Source organism: Miscanthus floridulus, chromosome 8, assembly GCF_019320115.1.
Source record: "Miscanthus floridulus cultivar M001 chromosome 8, ASM1932011v1, whole genome shotgun sequence".
NCBI lineage: Eukaryota > Viridiplantae > Streptophyta > Magnoliopsida > Poales > Poaceae > Miscanthus > Miscanthus floridulus.
This window is the reverse complement of record NC_089587.1, coordinates 221,408,259-221,429,731: the sequence shown is the minus strand read 5'-3', so window position 1 is coordinate 221,429,731 and position 21,473 is coordinate 221,408,259. Positions and strand designations below refer to the sequence as shown.

Below are 21,473 nucleotides of genomic sequence, written 5' to 3'. Positions count from 1 at the left end.
TGTTATTTATTGAATTCGCGTCTTTGACATCCTAATTGAGTCAATCTAAAGAATTCGAGAGAAATCCCATCGGTTCGGTTACAAATTGGTACTCCCTCCGTCCCACTAATAAAACTACACCTACCATTCAAGTTTTTTCCCAAAATAAAGGTCACCTGTAACGATCACATCAAACTATACCAGCCACAGGTGAGATCAGAAAAATAAAAAATTAATTAATTTATGTCACAAATAAAAAAAAGGAGAGAACCAACGATCTCGTTGGACTCGAAGGCTCTCGTGAGCTCTCTAGAAGCTCCTCGTCTCGTTCACAGGAACGCAGCTTCATTCTCCCGTTCAGCCTTCCGCGCCACTCCTTCCCCTTCCCCGGACGGCCTCCACCCAACCTACAGTGGCCGTCCAGCGCGAAGGCCACGTGCAGCGGTTGCAGCCCTGCGTGGGGGGCGAGCGCGTGCAGCCGACGAGCACCCGCGGCGTCGGCCCGATGGCCCTGTCGCCGGCACTGCCCAGTACCACGCTGCCACCGTCGAACTCCTCCGTCACCTCTCCGACGTCGTGGCCCAGGCAGCTCTGTCCACTCCGCACACTCGCATCACTGTGGAAGAGGAGGCGGAGATGGGCAATGGCGCGTGGGGACGAGGGAAGGGCGACATCGATGCGACTTCTACGGAGGAGGCGGTGGAGAGGTGCGGCATGTCATGGACGCGGCGATGCGGTGCGAGCAGTGAGAAGGGGAGGTAGATGGACCGGAGATTGGATTGGATTGGGATTGGGTGTTGGGCGAAGCTCGACCAAGACGGCGGTGGAAGATATTTCGTAGGGGCAATTTCGTAATTTTACCTTCTTCTTGGTTTCCGCGCCAGAACCCAGATGTGCAAATATTAGTGGGACGGAGGGAGTATCAATAGCTTGTCATGAGTATGTTCCTCATAGCACTTGAAAAAATACTCCAGGAAAAAAAAACCAAATTCAGATAAACCCAAAACCTGAAACAGGCAGTCAGGTTTCTCTGGTTTATAAAATCCCAGCATAAACAATTTAGTATGCAAACATGACATAAGCAACAGGCAAGAAGTAGGATACAAGTTCTGGTGTCTTTGTCTATCGCTAGAGCTTGCATGGTTTACGATCAGCTACAAGTTATAGAGCCAAACTGATTCACAATGGGGCAGTTCTCAGAAATGTCAGCCAAACTCAGACATTTGCCAGCAGTTCACAAAATGCGACAGCTTCTTCATGAACCCTGCAGATTACTGCAGAGCAAAGAACCTTTTCAGAAACAAAATACTTTAAAAAGAAATATTGTGATCAGATCCAGGCGATCAAGACAATTGCAACTGCTTGAAAAACAATAATTACCTTAATCAAAGGCCTCCATACAATGCGAAAGTTTTACAGACAAAGTGACCATTCTCCTCATGGCAGGACTACGCAGTCTGTGGACACCAATCTGTAAAAGCAAAGGAAAAATTTCAAAACAAATGATAGCGTCATCCAAGAATGCTTCGAAAAGATAGCATATACATATTATTCTAAACTAAAATTGAAGTTCAATATCATATTCCTTGCTGAGAGGACAGTCTAAAGAAAAGATAGGGGAAACATAAGCTGGCTAAAGAAAAGATAGCATATATACATTTATGCTTGAAACATAAGTACATATCTTATTGTATTGCTAATCAAAGAAATGGCATATTGGTAATGTACAATACAAGATAATATGCTAGCAAAAGAATAAATTAATTTGAGCATAACTCGCCAACAAGCTTACCTCAACATCCACTTCATCGTTCAGACCCTTACCCTCCTTAAATTGTTTCTCACAAATATCCAACAGTATACCTTCAAACTAAATAGGAAAAAAAATCTTCATTAAAAAAAAATTCACTAAAGTCTCGCAGTTATAAGGACAAATAATTTTATACCTCACTTATAGTCGAAACAGACTCTCCTTGACAACTAAAGATGACATCACCAGTTCTAAAACCATTTCTCTCAGCAAGTGATTCGCTAGACACCTAAAGACAATTTACAAGCATTAGAACATAAATATTTTTTATTAAACAACAGTTTCACAAAACTAAAACAAAGAGGCATACCTTTCCAACAATGAGACCAACCTTGATTTTAAAATCGCGGGATAACTGCTCGAGATGTGTTATGTCAAGAAATTGAACAGTCCTTAGCTTCAAACCAAGATGGGGTCGAGCAATTTTCCTATACCACATTATCACACCATTATTAAATTAAATACATATTTCGTAGACTGGTATAATACTACCAAATGGTCAATTGGTTACAAATTGTGAGACTTCGAAAAATAGTTGGAACTGAGTAGTAGCTAGCTTACATTATTTTGGCTTATTTTTTAGTCATTTAGGGAAATTAAAAATTAAAAGGGTACCACAGAAGCTAAAAGGCAAGTTTTATAGGACGGCGATTAGACCTGCTATGTTGTATGGTGTAGAATGTTAGCCTACGAAAAGACGACATGTTCAACAGATAAGTGTCGCGGAAATGTGTATGTTGCGTTAGATTTGCTGTCATACAAGAAGGGATCGAGTTCGGAACGATGATATACGTGATAGATTAGAGGTAGCACCAATTGAAGAAAAGCTTGTCCAACACCGGTTGAGATGGTTTGGACATATCCAAAGGAGACCTCCAGAGGCACCGGTGCGTAGTGGAATCCTAAGCCAGGATAGCCAGGATAGTAACGTGAAGAGAGGCAGAGGAAGACCGAAGTTGACTTGGGTAAAGGCAATAAAAGGAGACTTGGAAGGATGGAATATACCAAGACTTAGCCTTAGATAGGAGTGCTTGGAAAACAGCTATTCACATGCCTGAACCTTGATTGCTTCTGCTGAGTTTCAACTCTAGCCTACCCCAACTTGTTTGGGACTTAAAGGCTTTGTTGTTGTTGTTGTAGGGAAATTAAAAATTAAAAGCAATGCACGAATAAGTAAAGAATTAAGAGAAACACTAAAATACGTACTTGAAACTTTGCCACAATCGCAAACATCTGATGATAATGGAGCTAGGAATAAAGGCAAAGTTAGGTAAGGCATTCACAACCATCCCCACAACTTTCCGGTTGAAATCTGCCAATGATCCTCCAGTACAGGACTGCATAGAAGAATATAGATTAAGTCACACTAAAGAAGTTTATTTATCTGTAGAGCAATAGATCAAGAAAACAGGAAAAACAGAGCAAATCTCGAAAACAGGAAAAAAAGAGAACCATGAATCGCCGAAAAGATTACCATTGTGTAATAAATACCATATACTCATCTTGTCCAAGAATTTGTACGCTAAAATTCAGCGACATTCTTGGTTTACCAAATCTTGTTGAAACTATATGCTTGCAAGGCCTTTGCTCTTTACCGACCATGTGGATGAAGGGGAGCATGAAGGCAAATCTGATGGTGTTGAGGAAGAAGATTCAGAAGCATCTAACACTAACAGTGGTAAGAGAAATCCTCTTCTTGATGAAATAACCTTGCGTGGTGCACCACAAGGGAAGAACAATGGTGGAACAAAGGAATGACAGTGCAAGCATTGCAAGAAAACATTCAAAAGTAGCATAACCAGAGTTCGTGCTCATCTCATTGGTCCTAAACGTGGCCAAAAGGCACAGATTTTACGCTGTAATGTGCTACAAAATGATCCCAAGAAGTGCAAAGCAATACGGGAAAATGGTAAACAAGTTGAGTAGGACTCAGAATCTTCAAAAACTGTCGCTGTGACCAGAACATATAGTTCTTGCCTAGCGCGTTTGGAATAGCAGAAAGGGATATAGCAGATTTGGAAATACTTAAGAAGTCCTCAATTTCCTAAGATGGTTATTTGGTTACAGCCATCAGAAATGCTACCAAGGGTTATAAAGGCCCTTCGTATGAGAAGGCAAGAACAACTCTCCTAGATGCAAAAGAAGAGTAGAGAATGACCTACCAGCAATCAAAAGTACATGGTAAGCTATTAAATTTATTAATCATATCAATTGATAATCAGTGCTATATAATATCTTAGTTTCTTATCTTATTTTTTCTTTCAAATAGGTTGACAGATGGTGTTTCTGTTGTGTCCGAAGGATGGACTAATATAAAAAACAAGCAACTGATCAATGTGATTGCCTCGAACAGCCGAGGTTCATGCTTCTTGTATGCAATGGTGAAAAAATTGCTGAATTTTTATTGACAGCGATTGATGAAATTGGACCATCAAATGTCCTTGAAGTAGTAACAGATAATGCATCGAATCGCAAAGCAGCAGGCAAGGAAATTGAGAAAGTAAGTGGCACTTTAATAGATAATCTATATTATATATTGTGCATATAGGTACTATCTACTGTGTAGGTAATGATTTCTTCCATCTTTTACAGGAGCATAAGCACATTTTTTGGGCCCCTTGTGTTGCTCACACCTTGAATTTAATATTCAAGGATTTTGCTGACAAATTTCCATGGATGTTAAAGACATACAAGACGGGGAAAGCTATTGTCACCTTTTTTTCATGGCCATTCTCATTGTCAAGCAATGTTCAGAAGTAATTCTCGTTTGGACTTGTCCAAGGTAAAGAAAACCAGATTTGCTTCACATTTCATTTTGCTTGACAAGCATAAGACTATGCTGAATTAGATATCTAATACTGGACCCTTATGCAGGCTATCATAGTCCAAGCAACCAATCGAACCCTATATGATTACAGGTCTGCAATCTGCACAAGGACATCAGGAGCACAGGCGTACAAAAAGAGAGATTACGAGATTTCATGTTGCATTGTTGGTTGTAGCCTTCTGTTGACACCGTTTTTTGCACGTGTCAAAATGATCAGAGTGGGCTAATCGGCAGGAGGAAAGTTACTGTATACGCTGACAGCCGATGAAAATCAGCTTGTAAAGATGGTTGCCGATAAATGGTGGTGATCGATGGAAAGGTTGATTTAGACTCGGGCGTTGCCGATAAGGTTGGGGATGTTATTGTCGATGCCGATGAAGGAAGGCTTGAAGACTACTGCCGATGAAACAGGAAGTATGCCGATGGAAAGGAGGTCGGTGAGATTTCCATCGTAATTGAGGCGGACAGGGAAATAGATAGGAGTTGATTTCCTTTTCTATATTTGTTAGAGTATGATTCATGTAAGAGTCACGTGTTTCCTTAGATATGGACTTGGTGTCCTAGTTGTATTTGGTTATGTCTCTTTAGATCAGGGTATAAATATAGATTGAGGGGCAATGTAATAAAGGATCAATCAATATCAAAACCAATTTTTACTCCTATTTGCATCTACTTACTTTTCGGCGACTTCGTCAATTTGCATATTTTTCCTTTTTACGAGTTCTCATTGATTCGGCGAGTTGCATAGCTTCAGTGCGACCTTCGGCGATTCTCGAGTTCCGTGTGAGTACCTCTTGGCCATGACTTCTGGGCGTATCGCTGTTGTCAGGACCAAATTGCTTGTATCTTCATCCTTGTCGATTAATAGGTCAAATAGACTAGCACGCTTTGGATATCGATTCGGGTATTAGCCCTTTGTGTTTGCAGATCCACTTTTGCATCAACACATCTTTTGGCACGCCCAGTGGGACCAATCAATCCGATCAATATGTTCAATTCCGAGATCGATTCAGGGAACATTATCGCGGTATCAGAAGAAGATCTTAAGGAAGAGCAGAGGCAGACTATGGAAAATGCTGTAGAAGAATACAGGCAGCTTTGTCTGAAATCGTTTAGCCTGAACAAGAGTGGACAAGTCATCCAGAAGCAAGATTTGCCGTTGCCTCGGCAGGTTACCTTTGATTCCAATCCTGGTAAACTTCAAGAGATGGTTAATTCTGCAGTAAATCATGCTTTGATTAATCATTTCAATGTGTTGTCCAATACTGTTCATAATGCTGTGGTTCGAACTCTCAAAGAAGGACAAGCGTCACCGCATTACGTTGGGCCTGCCTATCACCAACTAGAGCCGACATCTGTCAAAACTCCATCGGCTCCCTCGGCCGTTGTGGGTACAGAAGTTACTTCTCCTCCAGTATTGGCAGGTTTACCTAATATTCAATCTACACCGATACGATCAGATCCGGTACTACCAGGAGGACGAGTTCAGCTTAATACAGATCTATCGGCATCAGCTATGTCAGGCCCTGTGTCTCAGAATAGCCAAATTCCTGCTAATTGGTGAAGATATGGTATGCCTCCGGAGTCATCTGCTTTCAATCCTGGGTTACCTCAAGTGTTTGATGCAGTAGGAAAAGCTCCTATACCATCGGCTGTTTCGCCGATGGCTCAAGTGCCTCAATATGCCACAGCAACTACTGTGCAACCAACTCCAGGAGGTTTCCAGATGCCTTTGGTTCAAACACCCAATTCAAGTTCATGTCTCAAGCTGGTTATAATTATCAACAATATCAGCAAATTATCAGCCATCGGTAAGTTTTGTACCGATGAGTTCTAATAATGGTTGGTCAGGACAGTTACCTGTTCAACATACAGTTCAGCAAAATCAGCAGGTTGCAGGGATTCAACAAGGTCATATGCAAGCTGGTTTCCAGAATCAAGCATCGGCAGCTCAGCCGATGAATCCTTTCCAACAGGTTAATGGACCACAAGTAACGGCAAATATGCCAATTGCTGGAGATCGTGGGCCACAAAGATATGTGGAGGGATATCAGCAGGCACCTCCCGTAGAAATTCAGCCAGTTCGTCAGCAGGAGGCTGATGCTTTTTGGGCCGATAAGATAGCAGAAATTATGAAAGATCAGTTTGGGATAAAGCCCAAGGTCAATACTTATTCTTATCGGACTCCATACCCTCCTGCATATGATTTAATTCCTCTCCCAAATCGGTACAAGGTACCAGATTTCACTAAATTTTCTGGGCAAGATGATACATCAACAATGAAACACGTCAATCGCTTCATTATTCAATGCGGAGAGGCAGCTAGCAGAGATGAATTAAGAGTTCGATTATTTTCATCATCTTTGTCTGGATCGGCATTTACATGGTTCATTTCATTACCACCAAATTCTATTATTACTTGGGTTGATCTAGAAAAATAATTTCATAAGTATTTCTTTGCTGGAATCCATGAAAAGAAGCTTACCGATTTAGTAAAATTGAGACAGCGTAATGATGAATCGGTAGAAAGCTTTGTGTAAAGGCTACGAGATGTAAAAAATAAGTGCTACAGTCTGGTGCTGGATGATCGGCAGCTTACCGATCTGGCTTTCCAAGGGTTATTGCCACATCTTAAAGACAGATATGCTTCTCAGGAGTTTGAAAGCCTCAGTCATCTTGTGCAAAGGATCTCTGATCAAGATACTAGGGTTTTTGAACCTAAAAAGAATTGGAGTAAAAAAATATCATTTGTTGAAGTAGGAGATTCTGATTCTGATGAAGAACCAGTTATTGGCTTAGCTGAGTGGGTTAAGAATAAAAAGCCAATATTGTCCCTTTGGTCCGAAAGAACCAGAAAAGTTTACCTTTGATATCACCAAGGCCGACAAGATATTCGATCTTCTACTTCAAGAGGGCCAAATTAAGCTGTCACCTAATCATCTGATCCCATCGGCAGAAGAGTTGAAGAAGATCTTGTACTGCAAATGGCACAATGCAACTTCACACAGTACAAATGAGTGCAAGGTGTTTAGCCAACAATTACAATCGGCTATTGAATCTGGGAGAATTAAGTTTGGTACTTCCAAGGCCCAGAAGCCGATGAAAATTGATCAACACCCTTTTCCAGCAAATATGTTGGAGGCCAAAGGGAAGACCAAGGTATTGACGTCAGAGGCTGCTGAGAAAAACGCATCAGTGGATCCCCAACATCGGATAACTACCGATGATGCAAAAAGTAAGGGTTTGCTGGGAGAAAGCAATAGTTCCAAAAACCCTCCTCGACCTGGTATTGTGATTACCCATCGAAGGCAGCAGGAGGGTTGGCGTCAGCGTAAGGACCGATATCGACAACAGCAAGAAGAGAGACGTCGGGAAGAATGGTATCGGCATAAAAATCATTGGAGGTGCCCGTTTTTCATCTATTGCTGGGAAGAAGGTATTAAATTGCCAACTGTTGAAAATTGCCCTGAGTGCAATGGTTATTATGGGGTCAATCGGTCAGAAAGGAGGTTGCAACCTGGCAATCAGGGTTTATTTATCAATGAGCCGATCAGAGGCAGAGCATCAGTGCATGATCGGCTGAGGGGCAGACTTAGTGTACATGAAAGGCTTGGTAAACGCGCTAGATATTTTCCAAGGAATCAAGAGGAGCTTGAGGAGATGGCAAACGCAAGAATTCCCGATGAAGAAATATTTTACAGGGACCCTAATATACGCCGTGTAGAATCAACTGGGACCTGTTATCAGCCGGTTTGGAAGACCAAGTTTCCTCGATGGTGCCCGGAGGGTCTGACAAAGACACAGAAAAGAAGGATGCAACGTGAGCATCAGGAGGATTTATACCGAGAGGAAAATTCCTCCAATGAGAGGTCCGGTCATCAGCAGTGGCAGGTAAAACACAAAAATAAAGGTCCATCAACAGATGTTAATATGGTATTCATGTTGTCGATGGAGTTTTTGGCACTATCTGATAATGAGGAAGAAGTTATTCTCTCTGATCAAGTAGCTCAGTTGACACAAGATGCAATGATGGCTGTTTTTGAGAAACCTACTGATGACGAGAGACAACATCTTAAGGCTTTGTTTGTGAAAGGTAGAGTTGATGGGCAGCCTGTATCTAAGATACTTATCGACGGAGGGGCTGCGATTAATATTATGCCTTATGTGATGTATCGGAAACTTGGTAAGGGAGATCAAGACTTGGCCAAAACTGATATGATGTTGAAGGATTTTGAAGGTAATGTGTCACCGGCTAAAGGGGCAGTATGCGTCGAATTGACTATCGGCAGCAAAACCTTGCCGACGACGTTCTTTGTTATTAATGGCAAGGGTGCATATAATCTGCTTCTAGGGAGGGATTGGATTCATACTAATTGTTGTGTTCCTTCTACAATGCATCAATGCCTCGTACAGTGGATTGGGGATAAGATTGAGTTTGTCCCTGATGAATCTTCTTATATCATCGCATCGGCAGAATCAGATATTTATGAGCAAACTAAATGCATATCAGGAGAAGTTTGGGAAAAAGAATTCCTTAGAGTGGCTGATTATGAAATTCCACCGATCTAAGCAGTCGGTTCCGAAGAAGAGTTTTAATGGATAGGTTTGCCGATGATGGAAAATTAGATCGTGGGTTCACATCGGCAGATGATTTAGTAGAAGTAGATATTGGTAATGGCGATAGGCCAAGACCTACTTTTATTAGTGCTAAGTTAGATTCCAAGTGTAAGCAGCAAATAACTGATTTGTTAAAAAAGTATAAAGATTGTTTTGCTTGGGATTATACTGAGATGCCTGGATTAGACCGATCGATAGTTGAACATCGATTACCTATCAAATCTGGATTTCGGCCACATCAGCAGCCAGCGCGCCGATGCAACCCTAATATACTTCCTGACATTAAGGCCGAAATAACTAAATTAATTGAGGCGAAATTTATTCGGCAGTGTCGATATGCAGTGGATCTCTAATGTGGTTCCTGTTTATAAGAAAAATGGAAAACTTCGTGTTTGTATTGATTTCAGGAATCTTAACAAAGCCACACCGATGGATGGCTATGCAATGTCGATTGCTGATTTGTTGATTGATGCTGCAGCCGGACATAAAATTATCAGCTTCATGGATGGTAATGCAGGTTACAATCAAATATTCATGGCTGAAGAAGATATTCCCAAAACTGCTTTCAGATGTCCAGGTCATGTAGGGTTGTTTGAGTGGATAGTCATGATGTTTGGTTTGAAAAATGCCAGCGCTACTTATCAAAGAGCTATGAACTTTATTTTTCATGAATACATCAGCACATTAGTGGAGATCTACATTGATGATGTAGTGATTAAGTCTGGAGATATCACAAAACATATAGCCGATCTACGAAAGATACTGGAGTGCACAAGGAAGCATGGATTGAAGATGAATCCTAATAAATGTGCATTTGGTGTATCAGCAGGTCAATTCTTGGGTTTTATGGTGCATCAACGGGGCATCGAAATCAGTAGAAAGTCTATTGATACAATTAACAAGGTGGTTGCTCCTGCCAATAAAACCGAATTGCAATCTTTGATCGGTAAGATTAATTTCATTAGAAGATTTATATCTAATCTGTCGGGTAAGATCAAGGCTTTCAGTCCATTACTTAAATTGAAAGCCGATCAGGAATTTGTATGGGGAGCTGAGCAGCAGTTAGTCCTAGATGAAATTAAGAAATATTTAACAAATCCTCCAGTGCTAGTTCCACCTCAACACGGGAAACCTTTCAGGTTGTATTTGTCAACTGATGATACCGTTATCGGTTCAGCTCTTATTCAAGAATTTGAATGGAAAGAACGTGTTATTTATTATTTGAGCAGAAGATTAGTGGATGCTGAGACAAGGTATTCGACCATCGAAAAATTATGTCTGTGTTTATACTTTTCTTGTGTCAAATTAAGACATTATTTGTTATCTGCCGAATGTACGGTTATATGCAAAAACGACGTAGTCAAGTATATGCTGTCGATGCCGATATTAAATGGTAGAATCGACAAGTGTATTTTAGCATTATCAGAATTTGAACTACGTTACGAATCGACTAAGACAGTTAAGGGGCAGATTATGGCTGATTTTGTCACTCAGCATTGTAATACAGTGGACTCTCTGGAGGTTGCTCCTTAGACACTTTTCTTCGATGGGTCCACATGTGGTGAAGGAGCAGGTATCGGCATTGTGTTGATTTCACCTCAAGGAAGGAAGTATGAGTTTTCATTGCTGATTGTTGCTACATCGACAAACAATCAGGCTGAATACCAAGCCTTGATAAAAGGGTTAGAATTGCTGAAGGAGATACGTGCCGATGCTGTTGAAATCTTTGGTGATTCTATGCTAATTATAAATCAATTGGCTGGGATTTATGAATGCCGAAGTGAAGTTTTAATTTCGTATTATGAAAGATGTTTGCAATTGTTGAAAGGGTTTAGAGATTTTCGTCTTGAATATATTTCTCGACTGCATAATGAAGAGGCTAATCGACTAGCTCAGCATGCTTCAGGGTATCAGCCTATTCAGGAAGTGCTAACATCGGCGGTCGATACCGATGACTGGAGAAAGGAGATTGTCGATTATTTAAAGGATCCATATAAAAAGGTTGAAAGACGTATAAGGTTCCAAGCTACCAAGTATGTGCTCCTCGATGATGAATTATATTATCGAACTATAGATGGAGTTTTACTTAGATGTGTTAGCAGTGATGAATCGAAAAGCTTGATGGGTGAAATTCATAAAGGAGTGTGTGGAGCGCATCAATCGGCTTTCAAGATGAAGTGGATGATCAGAAGGAATGGATACTATTGGCCGACTATTCTTGAAGATTGTTTTAAGTATTTTAAAGGATGTCAGGGGTGTCAAAAGTTTGGTAATGTTCAAAGAGCGCCTGCATCGGCTATGAACCCTATAATTAAACCTTGGCCGTTCCGGGGATGGGCTATCGATCTCATCGGTCAGATTTATTCGCCATCGAGTAAAGGACATAAATTTATTCTGGTTGCTACCGATTATTTTACAAAATGGGTTGAGGCAATTACTTTAAAAAATGTGACATCGGCTAATATGATCGATTTTGTGAAAGAGCATATTGTTTACCGATTTGGTATTCCTCAAACTATCACTACCGATCAGGGTACTATGTTTACATCGGGAGAATTTGATGAGTTTGCTGTAGGTATGGGAATTAAAGTTTTAAATTCTTCTCCATATTATGCTCAAGCTAATGGTCAGGCTGAGGCTTCTAACAAAAGGATCATCAAACTCATTAAACGCAAAATTAAAGAAAATCCTAAGAGATGGCATACAGTATTAAATGAAGCCTTGTGGTCATATCGGATGTCATGTCATGGTGCAACCAAAGTAACGCCTTATCAGTTAGTATATGGACACGACGCAGTATTACCTTGGGAAATTAAAATTGGCTCTAGGCGAATACGTTCTCAATATCAGCTGACAGCCGATGATTATGATACTCTTATGAAGGATGAGTTGGAAGATGTGGCGGGTCATCGGTTAAGGGCTTTAATTAGCATCGAAGAAAATAAGAAAAGAGTAGCCAGATGGTATGACAAGAAGGTGAAGGTAAAGGAGTTTGCCGGTGGAGATCTGGTCTGTAAATTGATTTTACCGATTGAAACTAAAAGTTCAAAGTTTGGAAAGTGGTCTCCTAATTGGGAAGATCCATATCGGATAAATCAGTCTGTTCCTGGTAACGCATATATTCTAGAAACCCTCGAAGGGGTTGTGTTTCCCAGAGCATTAAATGGAAAATATTTAAAGAAAAATATTACTCTAGTATCTGGATGGATGCATAAAAGTATAAGTGCCGATAACAGTCCTATCGGCTAGAATTATACAAGGATGTCAATGTCTCATAAAGTGTCGATGCAATAGACAAGATTTACAAGTTTAACAAGGATTGGATAGCCAATATCGCACGCAGGCGAATCTGGTCGGCTTCCTTCATTTCTTTGATGTCTTCATCAGCAGCATCCTCCACAGGCTTGAGTTTTTTCTTCATGGCCAAGGCTTTGTGAGCCTGGATGTCTCTTTCTTGCTGAAGGGCCTTGATGGCATTGGGTAGCTGGCTTTCTTCTTGTTGGGCATGAGTTAAGGCTGCCTCGACTTCTTTCAATTCAGCCAATAGAGCCATCCTCTTTACCGATAAATCTAAGATTTTCTGCTTAAGTTCAGCACCCGAAGTTTGCAAGTTGCCGATGCCCTTATGCTTCTCATCGGTAATCTGTTTCAATTGTAGCATCTCTTCTTTGAGTTGAGTCTGAGCTGCTCTATCGGCAATGCGTTGAGCAGCCCGTTGATATTACAGTTGGCGGCTTTCTAAATGGGCTGCTGGGAAGAGTACTTCTTCGACATTGGCAGAGACCTGGCCACGGATTGTTTTGAAAATTGCCTTTGCGGGGTCTGAGTCATCTACCAGTTGGGCGGTATCCTGTTGTAACAAGTTCAGGAGAGCTTTCAACTTGGACTTAATTTCTGCCGATATTGTTCCCAGTGCAAGGGAAGAACTTGTTTCCTCTCCATCATCGTCAAAAACGTCAATGACAAAGGAAAATAGGCTGTTTGGGGAGTCTTGTTCCTGAGAAAAAGAAAAAGAGGTCAGTTAAGGATAAGTATGAATATTATAAATCGAATAGGTCAATCGGCTTACCTGTTTCAAGGCAATTTTCTGTACTTGGCTGGAGAAAGCAGCCTAGAGTATGCCGTGTGGAGGATCGGCTGAGCTTGCCGATGGGATATCCTCTGTGGCCTCATCGGTGGTTGGCTCTTGGGGTATGATGACAGATGGTATGTCCTGTACAGGAGGATTAACTGCTTGCTCAGTTGCATCGACTGATTCTGGCCGGATTGCAGACATTGGGGCAGATGTGGGGATCGGCATGGACTTCTGTTGTTTTGACTGTGCCTCGACATCTGTTAAGGCTTTGCGCTTTGCTTAGGCCTCAACAACGGTTGGCTGGGGGGCATCGGCACTTGTTGGTTGTGGAGCTTGGACATCTGGTATGCTTGCCGATGTACCCATTTGTTGCTGCAAAACAAGTGTAAGGTATGATATTTAACAGATAAAATGTAAAATCAAATGAATACCTCTGAAGATTTGTCAGAAGTAGTGGTGCTTGATGTCGGAGGAATTATCGATGACGATCCAGCAGCGGCTCTTACACCCTGATGATTAATGTTAATACAGTTTGTAATCGGCATGAGTAGAAATAAACAGGGTTGTTACCTTGAATGCCTTGATCAGGGTTGTAGCAGCAGCCAATGGAGTGGCCCTAGCTGTAGCCAATTTGGACTTGGAGGTGATAGTCTTGGCACGGGTCTTCTGGTGAGTCAAAGCAGCTAAGGTGGGGCGTTGTAGCCGATCGATGATATCGGGGAAACAGGCCGAAGATCGAAGGGTTTTCCACTTTTGCTCATAGATGGTGCTGGGTTGTTAACCTGTTACGAGAAAGTTAGTTACCGATATATGAAAGGAAAAAGCAGAAGGGAGTTAAAAGAAACTTACTGCGTCATTAGGAATGGCGTATTCAGGGTCGATCATGTGCCGATATGTGTGAGCAGATGTTGCAAACAGTTGTTCCCTCCACTCTCGCCACCATTGCTTATATGATTCAATGATGAAAGATACTGGCGTCCAGACGGATATATCGACATCTGTAGTATCGACATCGGGGGAGAGTCGCACTACCCTGCTCCAATCTGTTCCGCAGGTGATTGTTTCTCTGGGTTTAATCACATCGGCAAAACAAAGTTTGATTGGCAGTTGCCCAAAAGTCAATTGACGGGATACTGCCGATGGGTTGTAAAATTCATACGTGATATTGGTGTTTTTTCCGCTACCGAATGTGTTTACTGGGATTGCCCTGGGAGTAATGATGGTCATCATGAGTTCATTATCCTGATTCAGAGTGTCATCGGCAAAGTTGAAAAGAAAGGGGAATATGTTTTCTTCGTCAATATAAGGTACCCAGGCCCTATGATTATGAGAAAGACCACTGTAGAAGCTTTGGAAGAATCTGCCGATCTGGTCTTTATTGGCCTCTGTTCCAGGGAGGACAATTATGGCTTCACCAAAATTGAGGGGTGAGCGTGTTGCCGATTCCTCGTCCCCAAGCACGTGGTCTTCAGCAATTTCTCGTGGGAATTGTTGGGCAAAGAAGTCCCATTGCAAACGTTTGTGCATATGGACATTCAGCCACATGTTGATAAACCACCACGGGCCTCCTAAGTTGCCGATGGGTTCGCCAAGCAAAAGTTTCTGAGACACTTGATGAAGAAGATGATAAGTGGAGCTCAGAATGTATCGGCCAAGAGGGAACCTTACACCATTAGCCAAGAGTTCAGCCGCGGGGAGGAAGGCGTTGGTTGGTCCTACTGATCGACCACAGAAGATAAATTTTTCTAGCCACATATTCAAGAATGTGGCATGTTCCCTCTGGTTAACTGTCCCGGTTCTCTGGCATTCTTGAATGTATCTCGTCCAACCGCCGATGTTGCGGGTATTCACCCTATATTCAAATTTTCTGTTATAGATGGAGCCTTCATCGGCAGTTGAAATATCCAAGCCAGTGAGCATGTAGATATCGGCAAGTGTGGGAGTAGCTGGACCATGTCCAAACATAAAAGTGTTTGTTGTGTCTGACCAGAAGTAAGCAGCTGCAATCATCATTGACTCGTTCTTTTGCATATCGGCAATGGATAGCCTAATGCATTGGTCTAGCTTCCGTTCTGCCCAGTGTACTTACATCGACCTATTGACCCTCAAGTACCAATCTTTCCACCCTTTGGTGGTTTTGGACCAAGATCGGAATGTATCTTTCCATAAATTCAGAGAGAAATTTTAGGCTCTAAAAGGGATTCTGTTAACCTCTGCATTAATCAGATCAGTTGGATCTGGGTTGCCCATTGGTCCTAGGCATTGGACATGCGACTGATCGATTGGAATAACTAATTTGTTGCGCAGTTCCTAAGTTTAGAGGATCCGAAGAACAAAAGAAAAGAGAAAAAATTACCAACTGTATGAACTCGCAAAGACCAGAGGAATCGAGGTAAAAGGTAACGAAAGTGGAACGAACCGCAGGGACGTCGAAGTTGATTGCCATTATCTTGAGGTAGATGGGGGCACGAGCCGGAGACTCGAGGTTGACGCTGGAGAAAAGTTCTTTTTGGTTGAGGTCGCGCAGTTGTTCGTCGGAGTCGCCGCTGGAAAGAGAGAATGTCAAAGATTGGAGTCTGAGGGTAGAAGACGAGCGTTCCGGAGAAATCTATTTATAAACCGCTTGGAGTAGGGGTATTCTGGACTTATCTCTATGCCGCGCGCATGTAGATCGAGGTGGTTCAGATGGATATGGTAACTGTTCGCACGATAATCAAGGGATTGTACAGATGATTTGATGGCAAGTAATCATGACTTGGAAGAGATCTCGGTACAGGATATTTTAATTCTGAAAATGGCGGCATTATTATGTTAGGATCTTGCCGATGGATTATTGTTTCGGTATCTTAACCATAATCAGGGCAAGAGTGGTTGGCAATTGTGCGATATTTACTGAGGTGCGTGAATCAGGATTGGATTTGATTAGATTTGATAACAGATCAAGTTTTGGCTTGAAGGATGAGTTACGGTAATTGGGCGAAGGCAAACGTTATCTGGAGTAAATTTCGGAGCATTAATGGTTTTATACTCCGAAATTGGGGGGCATGTGTTGACACCGTTTTTTGCACGTGTCAAAATGATCAGAGTGGGCTAATCGGCAGGATGAAAGTTACTGTATACGCTGACAGCCGATGAAAATCAGCTTGTAAAGATGGTTGCCGATGAATGGTGGTGATCGATGGAAAGGTTGATTTAGACTCGGGCGTTGCCGATAAGGTTGAGGATGTTATTGTCGATGCCGATGAAGGAAGGCTTGAAGACTACTGCCGATGAAACAGGAAGTATGCCGATGGAAAGGAGGTCGGTGAGATTTCCATCGTAATTGAGGCGGACAGAGAAATAGATAGGAGTTGATTTCCTTTTCTATATTTGTTAGAGTACGATTCATGTAAGAGTCACGTGTTTCCTTAGATATGGACTTGGTGTCCTAGTTGTATTTGGTTATCTCTTTAGATCAGGGTATAAATATAGATTGGGGGCAATGTAATAAAGGATCAATCAATATCAAAACCAATTTTTACTCCTATTTGCATCTACTTACTTTTCGGCGACTTCGTCAATTTGCATATTTTTCCTTTTTACGAGTTCTCATTGATTCGGCGAGTTGCATAGCTTCAGTGCGACCTTCGGCGATTCTCGAGTTCCGTGTGAGTACCTCTTGGCCGTGACTTCCGGACGTATCGCTGTTGTCAGGACCAAAGTGCTCGTATCTTCATCCTTGTCGATTAACAGGTCAAATCGACTGGCACGCTTTGGATATCGATTCGGGTATTAGCCCTTTGTGTTTGCAGATCCACTTTTGCATCAACACCTTCTCCAAGGACTTATTATTTACTAGTAATTCAGTATTTTAGTAACCAGGATCCAGGATTAGAAAACTAGATAGGCTGCAGGTTGCACTGTTGTAGTCTAGCTGGAGAGTGGAGAGTTCAATACTTCAGTTATCTACTATTTTATCCCTATTATTTCAGAATTGTCTAAGTTTTAAATTTGATGAAAACTTGTGTTATTGCATTCAGTGATATCGACCAAATTAATTTAGAACATGTTCCTCGTTCCAAGAATTTAGAACATGTCCCTCGTTCCAGGATCACGTTCCTCATTTTGGGAACGCGTACCATGTTCCCGCACCACGTTCCCTGTGTTCTGGGAACTTGACTGCTAAGAGCCGATTAGAACGACTAGGACCGATTAATCAACCCCGATCAATCATCTAGCGACTAAATGTCCGACTAGACCAACTAATCAACCCCGACCGACAACTAGTCTCGATAAGGTGACTGATCAGTGGTTATACGGCTAGCTTTGGTCATACATTCTGATAACATTGCATTACATTCACGCATATATAATTAAAAATAAAGTTGAAATCAAGTATTAAGGATATTCTCACCTCAGGAATTGAGCCACCAATAAATAGATAGTGATTCCTTTGGTGGTCACAAGGATCCAGTGCAAGTATCTTCGTCCGCCTACAAATTAATCCAAAATCTTTCTCCCTCGCTAACACACAAGCTTCACTACCAAACTCGAGATCAGGTTCCAATGATGCAACTTGTAACTTTGAAGCTCCCATAGCCTTAAAGAAGGCAACTTCATAATGTTTGCTGAAGTACAATAATGTCAGATCAGATGTGGTTCCATCTAACAGGTGAGCAGTCACCTGAAAAAAAAAGATGTAAGCAATTAAGTAAACAACGCTAGCCTAAGATTAGACATGTCAACATAAAGAACAACGGAACATCGACCAAAAATCCAAGAACTAACAGAATATCGACCAGATATCCAAGAACTTATTTACCTTGGCATTGGGAGCGTAAACATTGTTATCCTCCCAATCATCTAATGATACCTTTGTGGCTATAATCCGAGAAGAAGTGACAACAATAGCAGATTGATCACTTTCATCCCACTCAATGATAATACCACTACAGCTATTGATCTCTTTGCCATCTAAAAATCAATACAAAGTAAAAAAAACTTAATTAATATAACAAAATATGGATTTGCATCTATTAATTAACAAACTAAATGAGAGAGACATTAATACCATGAGAGGAAGAAAGGCGCAGCACAGATTCAGCAACGTCTAGGACTGCATTCTTCTGCTTTAGATTATCCCAATCAGTTATATTTAGAGCACAACTGTATGGCTTAAGAGTGGGCAGTTGTTGTTGACGAGCTACACATATTACAAGAAGCGTGCATCAGAACCATATATAAACTCAACAAAAAAAAACAATTAAATAGACATGTAGGTGTAAAGGAACGAAAGAAAAATAACTGGTGGATAGGTAGATGCATGCATCAGAACCATATATAAACTCGACAAAAAACACAATTGAATAGACATGTAGGTGTAAAGGAACAAAAGAAAAATAACTGGTGGATTAGGTATAAGGAGAGAAAAAGAAGCGAACAAACCCAATTTCTTGTGGTACTTGTCAAGATCTTTGTGATAGGCATCCACAACCTCTTGATCTGAGTTGTACTCATACACTATTTCCCCGTTGCTAGTTGTTTTTTCCACGAGTAGAGGCTTGGGGCGACGGAGTGGAGAGCTATAGTCAGAGGAATCGGTATCCTTCGAACCTGTGAAGCAAATTCAATTAGGAGTATATATCATGAGTATACTATGTCCAATTCATACAGTATCTCGAAATTTGAATAAATTTATAAATTACTTATTGTTCTGAGCCTACCTTTTAATTTATATACTTAAATGCGAATATAAGATAAACAAATACATTGTGGATATCTATAACAAAAAATTCCAAGAAAGTTTATTTGGGTGGCCAGGATGAATTATGTCTTTAACTAGATCAAAAACAGACAAATAGATTTCCGTCCAGGCTAACTGAACAGCAGCACTGTTTTGGTGACTAATCCTAAACCCTATGTGGACAGCAGCACTGTTGTGGTGACCCTATCTGAACAGCAGCACTGTTGAGGTGACTAGTCCTAAACCATATCTGGACAGCAGCACAGCTTTGGTGACTAGTCCTAAACCCTATCTGGACAGCAGCACTGTTTTGGTGATGACTAGTCCTAAACCACCAATATGATTGATCATAACGAAACTAGAACCATTTGAAACATATTGATGAAAACTAACACCTCCTTGTTGACGAAATACTAAACTATCAATCACAAATCAAAAACAGAAATTCATCAAGATAACAACGCGAATTGGAGAATAATTCGAAAAGGTTCACAAAATCCTAACCTTTACCATTATTCCTTTGAGGAGAGAGGGAACAATCAGTGTTCTTCTCCAAAGCTGCAGGTGGGAACCATGATTTGGCAGCCATCCTCCTCCTCTTCGACCCCCTCCTCCTCTTCCTCTTCTTCTCAGTTCCCTCTTGCGTGTCAGGCGGTGCAGCGCGTTTTGTTGCGTGGACGGCAGTAGAAGCCGCTTCGTCTCCTGAACTCGTAGGGATGGCGATCCCCGTACCATTCTGATCCATCGTCGTCTGCCGCCGCCTACACCAGGCGCGACGGCGAGGCGAAGTGCAAGCGCGACGGTGGACTGCGGCACGATGGCGCGAGGCGGAGGCCGAGCACGGGCTGCGCGGCCGCGACGGCGAGGAGGAAAGGGCGTGGGGGGGCCGGCGCGATTGGAGAGGAGTAGGAAGGGGCGCCGGCGGAGAGCGGCCAAGCAGCGCGGGGAGGTCGCTGGCGGCGATGGAGATCGGGATGGGAAGGAGAGAAGAGCGGTGTGTGCGGTTCGGATCAATGACGGAGCCAGGAAAAAATTATAGCTGGGGCGAATTGCAACGACAAAAGAAACCAAAAGGCACCGCATTCACATCGCACCTTATTAACATACTACAATCACACAAAATTCACATACTACAATCACCCCAATTATTACAAAAACGCTGCAATCACAAATGGTATGTTCACATACCTCAAATTTGAAGAATAAACTAAAAGTTCTTGATCACTTAATCCATATACACCTTCACCCTCCTCGTGATGGACCTCCTCCTCTCCTCCCTCCATCGGAGCAGAGCAGTAGAAGCCAACAGCGCTAGGAGGCGGGCGGGGACGCCGGGCGGCGCCGGGCGGGCCTGGTGGCGAGCCGGTGTGTCGAGCGGCGGGTGGTGGCGGGCGAGTGGCCGCTCTGGCACTCCGCGTCTGTGTGGCGCGGTGCCCTGTTAGCCAGTGGGCGGCGGGCGGCGACCAACTCCTCGCGAGTCGCGACCTCGCCTAGGGCGTCGGTGCGTCGCTGCAAATTGGGGAATTGGGGAACGAATCCACCGGTTGCCAATTGGGCTTAGGGAAGCAGTGTGCGAGGTGGGCGGGCCTCTCACCTCTATTGGGCTGAACAATGTGAAGAAAAAAGCCCATCTTCCGGTTTCTTCCTCCGTGCAGCATCGCGCAGGTCGCTCTGCTCGTGCTTGCGACTCCTCGCCGCCGGGGACCTGAGTTTAAGGAAGAAGCGGGGGTCCAGGGGTCTGGGACGAGCTCGCCGGTAGCTGGGGCGGCCGCCCCACCCCGCCGCTAGGGTGGCTCCGCCAGTGGTTCGGATGAGGGTTGGGATCATTCAGCGGCCGGTTCATATCGTTTCTGGCCGTTGATCGGTTTGTGTGCGTGAAAAATACTGTTTTAGTTGAAAATTTACAATAGTTTATGATAAAGCACAGCTAAATGAATAAACTGATTAAGGACAGGTTTGTCGGGGCTCTCGCTCCTCTAAAAATGGCTTCGGCTCTGGCTTTTATGAAGGAGCAGTTTTTCTGGAGAAGCTGAAGCCGTTCTGAAAAACATTTGGCAAAATGGCTTCTTCGCACTAGACGACATAAACCTACAGCAAGGAGTCGCACGAAGCTCGTTTTTTAAGCTTCTACTACACAAAAAAAATAGCTTCAACTCTTAACCGATTTCCTATGCGAAGCTTTTTCCAAAACAGACGTTTGATCTGCAGAAGCCGAAGCTAAAACCACTGTAGCGAAAGAGCCTCTGAGGCTGCTTTGGCAGCCCAAATCCCCGTATAGGGATACCGGCGTTTTCTGTGAGCCAATTTTCCTCCGGCCAAAATTTTTACCCACTTTTATCAAAAAAAAAAATTACGCACTTTGGCAGCCCAACCAAGTTGAACCCGTCTTCTCCTAAACAATGGAACAAGCTATAATCCAAACCATAATTGTGCTCTTCGTAAC

At 42.5% G+C, this 21,473-nt stretch overlaps 1 protein-coding gene across 3 annotated transcripts; it reads right to left on the bottom strand.

The window, feature by feature from the left end:
• Positions 1-927: 927 nt before the first annotated feature.
• Positions 928-20,821, bottom strand: LOC136478249 (uncharacterized). Of its 3 annotated transcripts, none has more exons than XM_066476608.1 (11): positions 19,535-20,821; positions 18,733-18,900; positions 18,359-18,490; positions 18,110-18,261; positions 17,702-17,971; positions 2,996-3,126; positions 2,100-2,217; positions 1,926-2,018; positions 1,772-1,849; positions 1,360-1,450; positions 928-1,269 (listed from the first exon to the last, which is right to left on the bottom strand). In XM_066476608.1, exons 1-10 carry the CDS (start codon positions 19,773-19,775, stop codon positions 1,361-1,363), a joined length of 1,473 nt encoding a protein of 490 aa, XP_066332705.1. In that variant the 5' UTR covers positions 19,776-20,821; the 3' UTR covers positions 928-1,269; position 1,360. The 3 variants fall into 3 exon arrangements, with proteins under 3 accessions (XP_066332705.1, XP_066332706.1, XP_066332704.1); XM_066476609.1 differs by having other exon boundaries at positions 929-1,253; positions 19,541-20,821; XM_066476607.1 differs by having other exon boundaries at positions 931-1,253; positions 19,535-20,818.
• Positions 20,822-21,473: the final 652 nt, after the last annotated feature.